Here is a 12,127-nt window from a genome sequence, read left to right as displayed (position 1 = left end):
GGCTGGAGCCCCTCTGCTCTGGACCAGGCTGGAGAAGAGAAGGATCCAGGGAGAGCTGAGAGCCCCTTCCAGGGCCTAAAGGGGCTCCAGGAGAGCTGGAGAGGGACTGGGGACAAGGGATGGAGGGACAGGACAAGGGGGAATGGCTTCCCAGTGCCAGAGGGCAGGGTTAGATGGGATATTGGGAAGGAATTGTTGGCTGTGAGGGTGGGGAGGCCCTGGCCCAGGTTGCCCAGAGAAGCTGTGGCTGCCCCTGGATCCCTGGAAGTGTCCAAGGCCAGGTTGGATGGGGCTTGGAGCAACCTTTTCTAGTGGAAGGTGTCCCTGCCCTGTTCATTCACTGACAGCTGGAACAAGATGGACTTTAAGGTCCCTTCCAACCCAACCCATTCTGGGATTCTGTGATTATGCACCAGAAGTGACCTTGTTTAGCACCCAGCTCTATTTTTTTTTTCCTTCTCCAGGCCAAATCTGGCCAGGGCTGTTTTGCTTTCCCAGAGTGACTGAGCCCTGGGCAGAGGGAGCAGTGCCAGCCCAGCTCTGTGCTCGTGGCTGGTTTGGGTGATGTGCCTGTGGTGTGCCACAGTCCCTGGGCTAGCTCTGCAGCCCTGGGGCCTGCTGGGCTATGGGGTGCCCTGTGTAGGTTGGCTGGGGGCTGCCAGTGCCACTGATGTGGGAATTAATGACTCTTTAGGGTTTGTTGGCTGGGGAAGGGTGTGTGAGTGTTCCCATAGTTTGGGCAGGGTGTTTTAACATCAAGCCTGTTAGGAAGAAAACTCTGGAATAAAGATTCAAACCATTGGAAGATTTACTGGCACAAGGGGGTAATTGCTGGTGTCTCCCATTCCCTCCCAGTTTCTCTTTGAATTTAAAACAAACCAATAATTGTATCAAGCCCCCCTTCTCTCAGCTTGTGCCACAAAGCAGGGCTCTGCCTGGTGACAGCACAAATCCATCTTGGCTCTCTGGGGACTGATTGTGCCCTTTGGAGCAACATCCAAGGTGGATGTTGAAGATTGTCTCTTGACTTGCAGTGGTGTTCCCACACTGCACAGGTTTGTAAGTGAGCAATTAAAGTGTGAGGATGGAGGGGAGGGAGAAGAGGAATGAAATCACTGGCATGGGTGCAGAAGATGGAATTAGAAGTCTCTGCATGGGATGGTTCTTAGTTTAAATTATCTCCTGTTGCTTGTGCTCAAACTGCCTCCATGGAGCTGATGTAATGGGAATTTTGAGGTCGTGAAAATGTGGGAACAGGTGTCCTATGGAATAGATACTCAACTCCTCAGGTCCTGGCTGGCTTTTGCCTCTTGCCATCCAACATCTCAGCGTGTTTTTTTCCTGATCTCCAGCACCTCCTGCTGAGGGAGTCTGGCCCTTTCCGCCCAGCAATGCTGATCCTGCTCTTCCCTGGCCCTTGTTTGGCAGCAGGGCTAAGTCAGTCAGTAAGTCAAGGACAGGGATTTGATCTCCCTACACAGCCACATCCCCCTCCTCTGAGTTTGCAGGCATCCTGTAGAGCACAAAGCAGAATTACCCATCTTATTTTGAAAAAATTCTGCTTTTTCTTGTGATTTTTTTTTTATGGTAGCTGATCACTGCTGGATGTTCAGCAGCCTGTTATCAAGAAACCAGGAAAAAGGGCTCCTGGGCAGGAGCAGATGAATCCTGGGTGCACCCTGTGGGTGCTCTGAGCATCTCTGTGCCCCAGCACGGGAGCTTAATATCCCTTGGGATTCACTGCCTGAGCCTGGCACCTCCTTCCAGCCCTTCCCATGGCATCTGGCAGTGCTGGAATCCCACTTTTCAGCCGGGTTTGTGAGTCCCTGTTGCTGTTGGGACTCTCAGGGAAGGGTTGGCCAAGCACCTGGTGATGGTCAGGGATGGGTGCCCACGGGCAGCACCTTCAGCAGAGGTGGGCACACAGGGGTGGCATTTGATCCCAGGTGGTTGGGGGCTTGCAGACCCCACTGGTGGACTGGGTGCTCACCCACTTCCACCTTGGCAAAACCACCTGGGGGCAGAGACAGCAAAATAAAGGCAATTGCTCCTGAGGGCTGTAAATGGTGCAGAGGGTGGGGAGCTGGTGGGAGGGTTTGCTCTTTATTACCTGCATTGTTTGCTTGTCTTAGAGAATTGTTTAAGTTGGAAAGGACCTGTAAGATCATCAAGTCCAAGCTTTAGGGGAGTGCTGCCTTAATTTAAGAATATTTTTGCTGAAGCACCACAGGAAGTGCTGCAGTAAGCAGTGAATGTGGCTTTGCTGGTGGTGCAGTGTCTCTTTTAGAGTCTTTGCTTAAGGAGCTTCCATCATTGTGGCTTGTGGACAATATTTCTTCCTTTGCTACACCCTCAAATGGTGAAGACATTTCCTTTTGAAGAGTCATTCTGGTTTGGGGGCTGTATTTCCTATCAGAGTTCATGTCAGGATATCATATCAGAGTTCATGTCAGGATTTCATCTCAGAATTCATACACTGTATTACATATCAGACTTGCATCCTCCTCTCTGAATATTCTCCTCAAAGAAGATGCTCTGAACAAAGGTTAATTTTGCACACAGGGAGCAAACTGTACGACCAGAAACTGCTTCAGATATTGGGGAAACACCAGGCATCAGTACTTGAGAGATTTCTGAATTTATTACCAGGAAAGGCTCTGGCAGCTGATTTCTGGTGTAACCGAGGGGCTCATTTCCCTCTCTCCGTCTCCTTCTGGGAAAGGTGCAGTGTTTTCCTGCATCACAGCTCTTTAGGGACCAGATGATGTGTCAATGGCCACATAAGCAGGCAGAGATTGGGGATTTTTTCATGGTCTGAGCAAGGCTCAGCAGCCCTGGAGGAGGGTGTGAGTTAATGGGGTTCGGTGCACACCATTTGCAACATGACCACAAGTATAAAGTTTAAAGCATCTCCACTCTTAGCTGGTTTTACATGACACTAATCCGTGCTTTGGAAAGAGGAATTTGCATTTGAATCTCAATGTTTGCCCTCTCTCCCTGTTTTTTTCAGGATTCTGGCGACTGCTGGCACTGACTTTGACCTGAGGACGCTGCGAGCTGTGCGAGTGCTGCGACCCCTGAAACTGGTGTCGGGAATCCCGAGTGAGTGTCAGGACAATGTCACCTCACAGCCTGAGGGATTCTGGGGGTTTTGGGCTGTTACATGCTTTTCTGAGTAATATTTTCTCCCCCTCTCTCTTGGCTGGCTGTGGCTCCTGCCCTTGCCAGGGGCGGATTTCCTCTCAGCCCACTCTGTGCTCAGCCAGCTCGTTTCAGCTCTGCCCTCCCAGATTTGCAGGTGAGGGGCAGGGATCACTCCTGAGACCCCTCTGCCTTTGGGGGTGAATTAATTCTGTGGGATGTGAAGACCTGAGACCCAAATTCTGCAGCTTTCAGGCCCCCAGCACCGAGCTTGGGTGTTCTGATGGTTTTGATCAGATCCTGTGCTGGGGATATTTTCCTTTAAATAAGGGGAGGGAAAAATGAAGGGAAAGAGCAGGTGAGACTTGGCTTTTTCTACTCAATAGGCAGCTTCCTATATTTTCTGTGTTAACTGAAGGGTGAATGCTCCAGTGAGGAGCTGCATCCTGCCTTGCTGATGCCCTGAATCCATCCCAGTCCTCACACCATGCCTTTTTATTTGTCCCTGTCCCCTCTGCCTGCTGCAGTCAGGAGTGGGTTTTCGTTCCTGAAGGAGGAACAGAGAGGTTGACCCTCCAGCAAGAGCTGGTGAAAGGGAACTGCAGCTCTGGGGGATGCTCTGATCTTGTCTGCATTAACCCCTTGGCAGCCAGTCAGTCCCATCTCCTCCTGGGTCACCAGCTCTGCCACCTCCCTGGCTGCTTCAGGGCTGACACTTTGGTGCTGTGGACACCCAGCAAGAGGTGATGCTTTGTAATCATTGCACCAAATTCTCCTGCCATCAGCATTTTTTGTGGGCAGGAATTCAGGCTGAATTCCCACCCAGGAGGGGTCCTTGGCTAAGCTCGAGAAGGGTGACATTTGTTAACAGGACCTCTAAGAAGATGCTGCTGACTGTTCTTTCATGGACTTCTTGCCTGTGCAAGGTGTGGTAATGACAGTCTAAGGGTGACAGAGGAGCAAGGTGGCCCCTCAGAGCTGTCCCCCCAGCAGGACTTGTTCTCCCCCGTGGTGACGTGTCCTGACCCAGCACAATATTTTCCCACAATATTTACTCTCAGGTTTTTAGGGATGCTGTGAAAACCGTGGCTTTCCCCCCCTCCCCCCCCCCCCATAACAGATGTACAACCCTGAGGTGCAATCACACACAACCACATTTACACTTTCCTTCTACCCCTGCAGTATTTTTCCCATCCAACAGACCTTCATCCCTTTTTTTCCTGCATGTCCCCATATTGACCTCACCAGTGCTGTCCAAGGTGCCAAGACAAGGATGATCCTTCTTTCTCCTCCTCTTAGGACAGGCCACCAAGGCAGCTGCTGCTTATCACTGCAGGTTTTTTGTTGTGGGCATCTTTTTGCCATTATCTCTCCAGCCTCTCCCTTATCTCTCCTGGTTTTAATTGAAAATGAGTTTCAGTGCTGGTGCAAAAGCTTTGGATGGACAGCCCTGGAGACAGGGATTGTTCCTCCAGGAGCAGCATGGTGGCTGTTCTGTGTGCTGTGGAGGGAGAGGCAGCTCCTTCTCAGCCCAGCACCCCCTGGGACAGGGGAACCAGAGCCATGCCCAGCTCTGCTGCTGCAGGACCTGCCCCGAGGACCTGGCTCAGCTCCAGGCTCAGTGTCCAGCTCAGGAAAACCCCTTTTTGGGTCTCTGATGCTTAAGAACCCTTTGAATCTGTCACCTGAAGAAAAGACACCACAAAAAGATAACTCCTGATTGTCTCTCCTGCTCTTGAGCTTGTTGTGGCAGTGGCATCATTTTTAGGACCCCCTGGCAAGAGCAGCATTGGTGGCACTGCCAATCCTAAATTTTTCCATGGACAACCCCTCTCTCCTGCCTTCCCCCCACCCCCACGCCCCTGTTTTTTCTCCCTTCCCTCCCTGACATGTTCTCCTTGTCTCCCCAGGCCTGCAGGTTGTGCTCAAGTCCATCATGAAGGCCATGGTGCCCCTGCTGCAGATCGGGCTGCTCCTCTTCTTCGCCATCGTGATGTTTGCCATCATCGGGCTGGAGTTTTACATGGGCAAGTTCCACAAAACCTGCTTCTCCAACGAGACAGGTGAGCTTGGAGCTTCCCTCCCCTCTCAGTGTGGCATCAGGATGCTCCTGGTCCCCTCCATCTCCTCAGGATCTTCCTATCCCGCTCTTATGTTGCTTTTCCTTCACCCTTTTCCATGTTCGCTGTGTTTTCTCTGCGTTTTCTCCCTCTTTAACCCCAACTCCAAGAGTTAACAGGATTTTGTGCTCAGCCTACATTCATTAGGACAGATTCTCCTCTCTGTTACACCCCCACAGCACCCCTGGGCTGCTCTCAGTCTACACAAAAATCAGAAAAAGGTGCTTAGGGCCTCCTCTCATGGAAGAATTTTTTCACAGTAGAGATACAGAACCAAATTCCTGTTGTTTCAGCTTATTGAAAAGTGGAGGGTTTTTTATTATTTATTTTATTATAAAAGTGGGGTTTTAAAAATTATTTATTTTTTTAAAAATTTTATTTTAATTTTATTATTTTTATTATTTTATTATTTTTATTTTAAATTTTATTATTGTATTATAAATTTTAATTTTTATTTTATTATTTTATTATTTTTATTTTTATTTTATTATTTTATTATAAATTTTATTTTTATTTTATTAATTTTATTTTATTAATTTTATTTTTAAAATTTATTATTTTACTAGAAAATTTAATTTTAATTTTATTATTTTAAGGGGGCCTTGATTTGAAGCCGTGGGAGGACACTGAGGGCACTTGGGGTGTTCAGCTGGAGCAGAGGAGACTGAGGGCAGAGCTCATGGCAGTTCCAGCTCCCTGGGGAGGGGCAGAGGAGGGGCAGACCCTGAGCTCTGCTCTGGGGGGACCAGGGACAGCATCCAGAGAATGGTTGGAGCTGTGCCAGGGCAGGGTCAGGTTGGATCTCAGGAAAAGGTTCTTTCCCCAGAGGCTGGTTGGGCACTGCCCAGGCTCCCCAGGGCAGTGGGCACAGCCCCAAGGCTGCCAGAGCTCCAGGAGGGTTTGGACAACACTCTCAGGGATTGTTGGGTTGCCCTGTAAGCTGGACTGGATGATCCCTGTGGGTCCCTTCCATCTCAGCATATTCCATTCCATCCCTGCACCCCATCACCCGGCACCTCGGTGGGAGGACACGGATCAGCTTCCCTGAACCCCCTCCCCGGGGGTGGGGAAGGTGCCTGTGCACCCCCCTGTCCTGAAGGGCATCGAGCACCTCTGTCCCGAACGGCTGTTTGATGTGGTTGGGTGAATTACGGGGATCCATCTCAGCTGCTGGGCGGGAAATGGTGTTTCTGGGAGGGAGATGCGGGGAGGGTTTCCTGGCGCTGCCGTCCCTGGAGCGGCAGAGCGGCCACAACCCATCAGCGGAGCCTTTTAAAACCTCAGCAGCATCTCCAAAGAGGTGCATTAACGAGCCGCGGGCTCCGGGCGGGCAGGAGAGTGGAAATGGGAAGCTCATTAAAGAGACGCCTCTGCCAGAGGGGAGGAAATGCGAGGAGGAGGAGGAGGAGTCGCTGGTGCTTGTGTCTGTTCCAAATCCCCAAAGTGAGCGAGCTCCCGGGATTTTTCCTGGAATCGGGAGCCGCATGAGAGGTACCAAGTGTCACCTCAGCGCATCACGAGGGGAACCAAGTGGAGGTGTCAGCAAGGAGTGCTGCTCTAACCCTGCTGAGCCCGCAGCCCCGGGCGGGTCAGGGATAAACAGCAGCGAGGAGGGATGGGGGGGACCAAAATGGGGCAATTTGAGCTCTGCGGTGTGGAAATACAGCTTTATTGGAATGCAAATGGGTGGAAATCAGTGTTAGCTCAGCGGGTCAGAGCACGGTGCTGACAACACCCGGGCTGTGGGTTTGATCCCTGGTTGGGATCCCTTCAGAGCTGGACTCGATGATCCTTGGGAGCCCCTTCCAACTGAAAGATTCTGCAATGGCAGAGCATGTTCCAGTGGATACCTGACTTGTTTCTCTCTCCCTGCATCCTCCATTCTGTCCTGTTTCCCTGACACAGGATCGTTTTTAAGCAGCTGACCCAGCCCAAGTGCCCTGAAGCTGCTCCAAAAGAGAAGGGCATCACATTTATTTCCCATTTTTCCTTGAGATCCCCCTTTTCTCTGCCTTCTCCAGCCACAGGGCCAGTCCTCTTCCCTTTTTTAAAAAAGAAAAACCCCCACCCAACCCTCTGTGAACTGAATTTTCACAGCATTACCTGGCAGCAAGAAGCCAAACCGAGATGAAACTGGATCCCCTTTTAATGCACCCTCACAAACGATCTGCACAAGCCAGATTTGGCATTTTCTTTTTGCAGCCTTCTCTCACTAAGCCCTCGTGAAAGCCTGTGGTGACCCATATGGGAGCTGGAGCTTTGCCCTGCATCAAGGTGTTGAGTCAACAGGAAAGTGTGTCACATATAAATATATATATTTATATATATATATATATACACACACTCTTATCCTGGTCCACAGTGACATCCTTGTTTTCCTCCTGCAGCCTCTGCTCTGTGGAATGATTATTCCTAATTCTCGTTAGTGCTGCTCTTGTTTCCCCCCTGGTGAATTGGATTTTGTGCAGTTTGCTGCTCCATTACCATAATGTGTCACTTTAAAAACCCTTTAATGCTTCCCCAAATTGCATCTCTGTAAATAGGAATATTACTTAGCATGTTTGGTTACTCTGAAAACTCAGCACTTTAATTTTCCAACCTGCTCTGGAGGGCTGGAACCCTTCAGGCCTCACCCTGGAAGGTGCTGAGCACCCTCCTGGTCATCCCTGGTGGTCCTTCACCGACAGATTCACCCACCTTTGCCTTCTCTGGGTGTGAAATGAAACCCAGCAGAGAAGCACCATCAGCTGGATGCTTTTCCTGCCACATGGAGCAAAAATGTGGCTCTTACAGAGGGGCTGGAGCCCTCAGTCCACCCTTCAGGCTGCTGTGGTGGAACTCCCTTATGAGAAAAAGGGCTCCTCATGCAGCTGTGGTCCAACATCTGTACCTGGACAATTCTGGGGCTCTCCACAACCAGGTCTTTCTTGATCCAGAACCTCCCCTTTAGCTTTAATGTTGTAGTGTCAATATTAACCCCTGGCTGTGCTGTAGGAGGACATTTGAATTACGTACTCTCCCCAAGCCCTTTTTTTTTCACCACACTTTTGGGGGTTTTTGTGGTGTTTCTCATATACAGCTGCTCTTACACTGTTTGCAGGCCTCTTAAATGTGGTCAGCTATCATAAGCTGGGAATTCTTAGCAGTTTGGGAGCCTTTTCTGCCAGGTGACAAGTGCCAGGATGAGAGGAAACAGCCTCAAATTGCACCATGTGGAGATTAGGGAAAATTTCTTCACTGGAATGGTGGTCAGGCGTTGGAACAGGGAAGTGGTGGAGTGACCATCCCTGGAAGTGTTCAAAATCCTGTGGATGTGGCACCTGGGGACGTGGTTTGTGGTGAACATGGTGCTGGTGCTGTGGTGACAGTTGGACATGAGGATCACAGAGGTCATTTCCATGATTCCATGACATGAGGTGGGGCAAACTATAAATTATGGGCACTCTGCTGCACCCTAAACCATCTCTTATACCACAGCAGCAGAGAAATGATTACATGGGCATGATGACTTTATAGTGGAAACCCAAGATGTGCCTGATGTCCCTGCAGTGCCACAGGGAGGGTCCAGCTGCTTCCGTGGCTTCAGGTGGTAACTTTTCTCCCCTCTCTGCAGGTGATGAGGTGGGAGACTTCCCTTGTGGAGAGGAGCCCCCTGCCAGGCAGTGTGAGAGCGGGACCACCTGCAGGGAGTACTGGCAGGGGCCCAACTACGGCATCACCAACTTCGACAACATCCTCTTCGCTGTGCTCACCGTCTTCCAGTGCATCACCATGGAGGGATGGACAGACATCCTCTACAATGTGAGTCTGCTGCGGGGGCTGGAGGGCTCCTGGGATGCTGCTCTGCCTTGGGGCAGTCTGGGAAAGGTTGTTCTGGAAGGAAAAAGGGATTTAATTTGTGTATTTTCTCGTAGCACCTCACCCTGAGTTTTAAGAGGATTGTTCCTGTTTCCCTGGGGGTTGTTGTGCAGGTGCTGTGAGAGCCTTTGAGCCACCGCCACGGCCTGTGGGGGTTTGAGGTCATGTCCAAAGAAGGGCAGCAAGGCTGGGGAAGGGCCTGGAGCACAAGTGCTGTGAGGAGAGGCTGAGGGAGCTGGGGGGGCTCAGCCTGGACAGGAGGAGGCTCAGGGGAGACCTTCTCACTCTCTGCAACTCCCTGCCAGGAGGGGGGAGCCGGGGGGGGTCAGGCTCTGCTGCCAGGAACCAGCAGCAGGACAAGAGGGCACAGCCTTGAGCTGCCCCAGGGCAGGTTTAGGTTGGCCATTGGGCAGAAGTTGTTTGCAGAGAGAGGGATCAGCCCTTGGAATGGGCTGCCCAGGGAGGGGGTGGAGTCCCCATCCCTGGAGGGGTTTGAGCAGAGCCTGGATGTGGCATCAGTGCCATGGGCTGGGTGACAAGGTGGGGTTGGGTCAAGGGTTGGACTTGATGATCTCAGAGGCCTTTTCCAACCCAACTGATTCTGTGATTCTGTGATTTACTTTCCTGCAACGTGTCTTGTGTCAGTGGGGTGTTGCCAAGTGTAGGAATTGCTGTGGCACTCCAAGGTGCTGCTGTGGGATGGGTGGGTGAGCAGGAGCAAGTTCTCACAATGTCCTGTAGTGAATCAGTTACCAAATTGCACAATATTGGGTGGCAAAACCAGTCACTCCTTAATATTTTGTACCTGGGGCTTTACTCTCTTGAGAAAATCTCTTCCTCTCTTGGGTGTAGCTTTTGTGATCAAACTTTTAGTTTCCATCAGTGAGCAGCATCAGCTGGACCTCAGCACTGAGGGCCAGGACTAGTTTGGGCAACTCCAACACAATTTCACGAAGCCCTACCACTCACCTTCTCACCTGGCATGACCCTGTTGGCTGTGAAGACCAGGCTGAATTTCCTCACAGGGGTCTTTGCTGGCTGTGCCTCCTTGGACAGTTTTTGTCAAAACCTTTTGGTTGCTCAAGTTTTCCCCTTTCCAGTTTCCCAGAGCAGGACAATCTCACCCAGTTAGCAACGACTGACTGACTCTGCTGGCTTTCAGGCAGTGCAATGCTCTTGTTTGAGCTGGTATTTTATGTAGGAAAATAACTAAAGTGGGCATTGCTAATGCCCTCCACCCGTTCCAGTGGCAGGAGGATGGCAGTGTGTTCATTACAGCCTCCAGACCCATGCTGGGCTCTTTCACAGCCCTTCCTGGGAGGGTTTTTGTAGCAAAAGGAAAGGATTTTCATCAACCACAGTAAATTGCAAGGTACAATTCTGCTGGGTTTGAAGCCAATACACCTGATTTATTACCTTCTCCACTCGTTGCTCAGCTGCTCCATTTATTCCCAGTCTCAGACCACTTAGAGTGATCTCTAGAAGGGCCCATTTCCCCATTCCATGCCCCCCCCTCTCCCTGAAACTTCATCACACCACCAGTTTCCCCCACTCTCATTCAGCATTCCTGCTCCTTCCTTCCAGTGCCAAGTGTTGTAAGAAAAGCCCATTAGCATCCTGCCTGAATTGATTAATCAATATGTGGTGTATTAGATCATCTTCTCCCAAACTACCTCTTGTACCACGTGCAAAACCCAGAGCCTACTATTGGGGTATTGATTTTGGGGCTTGCTTTGGAACTCTTACAGTATCATCCCAGACACCCATTAATCTCACTGGGAACAGGTTCCTGGAGGAGCTGCTGTGGAGTGTTTGTTGTACATCACGTCTGAGACCCCAGGTTAGGTTTTGATGCGTGGTGGGTTCACTTCTCTGCCAGGTCTGAGGGTCTCTGGACGTTCTGCTTGTTGGGTGGAGGGTTGTTGTGCCACAAGGCCCCTCAGCTCATGTAAATGATGCCAGGAGCCACCTCTGCCCCCTGTCCCCTGGCCCTGAGTGCTGGGTCACCCCCTCCCTGGGCTGCCCTGCTTGCTGAGGACCTGCCTGTGCTTCTGCTGAGGGAATCCGTGGGTGGAGAAGATCACCCTGCTGAGCCCTCAACCTCTTCACAGCTTCAGTCACGGGCAGTTTTCTGGCCACTTGGCTTTTGTTTTGGTGTCTTCTGTGCCTACACTGAGTTCACCAGATTTAAAAAGGAGACAAAAGCCCAAACCACGGGCTGCAGTGGCTGAAAACCCTCTGTGGGGGCTCGTGGTGGGTGCAGCTCTCAGACTGCAGGAGTAACAGAAATGCAGCTGGTCACAGAATCACAGGATCACACACTGGCTTGAGTTTGAAGCTTTAAGCCTGGCAGGGTCCAGGTCCACCCCTGCCATGGGCAGGGACACCTTCCATTAGCCCAGGTTGCTCCAAGCCCTGTCCAACCTGGCCTTGGACACTTTCAGGGATCCAGGGGCAGCCACAGCTTCTCTGGGCAACCTGTGCCAGGGCCTCACTGCCCTCACAGCCAACAACTCCTTCCCAATATCCCACCTATCCCTGCCCTCTGGCAGTGGGAAGCCATTCCCTGTGTCCTGTCCCTCTCTTCCTTGTCCCCAGTCCCTCTCCAGCTCTCCTGGAGCCCCTTTAGGCCCTGGAAGGAGCTCTCAGGTCTCCCTGGAGCCTTCTCTTCTCCAGGTGAGCACCTCCAGCTCTCCCAGTCTGGCTGAAGCCCTTGGAGCATCTCTGTGGCTTCCTCTGGACACCCCATAGCAGATCCACATCTTTCTTGTGTTGGGGACCCCAGAGCTGGTGGCAGCTCTGCAGGGGGGGCTTACAAGGGCCTTCTCCTGACCTGGCCACTCCTCTTTGGATTCAATCCATCCATCCAGCACCAGACAGTTCAGCACCTGCACACTGGTGCTGCCTCAATCAGCCTGGTCCTTACTGGTCCCATCCTGGGTTGATATGGGAAGAATCTGGAAGGTGTTGCCTCTTGCATCCAGAGCTCGAATGGTGGAGTTAGGGAA

The 12,127-nt window shown here is 51.3% G+C and overlaps 1 protein-coding gene across 5 annotated transcripts in view; it reads left to right on the top strand.

Moving 5' to 3' along the window:
* CACNA1B (calcium voltage-gated channel subunit alpha1 B) overlaps positions 1-12,127 on the top strand; it is a 308,320-nt gene that overhangs the window by 107,003 nt on the left and 189,190 nt on the right. For all 5 annotated transcript variants that reach the window (XR_007907763.1, XM_051807855.1, XM_051807859.1 and 2 more), the window contains exons 4-6: positions 3,011-3,102; positions 5,052-5,204; positions 8,875-9,062. Coding sequence is in view for 4 of the 5 variants with exons in the window: in XM_051807855.1 (XP_051663815.1) it covers positions 3,011-3,102; positions 5,052-5,204; positions 8,875-9,062 (433 nt within the window). In the remaining variant the exon portion in view is untranslated. The remainder of the gene's footprint in view (positions 1-3,010; positions 3,103-5,051; positions 5,205-8,874; positions 9,063-12,127) is intronic.

This window comes from Manacus candei, unplaced genomic scaffold (genome assembly GCF_025592945.1).
Source record: "Manacus candei isolate 608988 ecotype Guabito, Panama unplaced genomic scaffold, ASM2559294v1 h1tg000071l, whole genome shotgun sequence".
Lineage (NCBI taxonomy): Eukaryota > Metazoa > Chordata > Aves > Passeriformes > Pipridae > Manacus > Manacus candei.
This window is presented reverse-complemented; position numbering and strand designations above follow the sequence as displayed.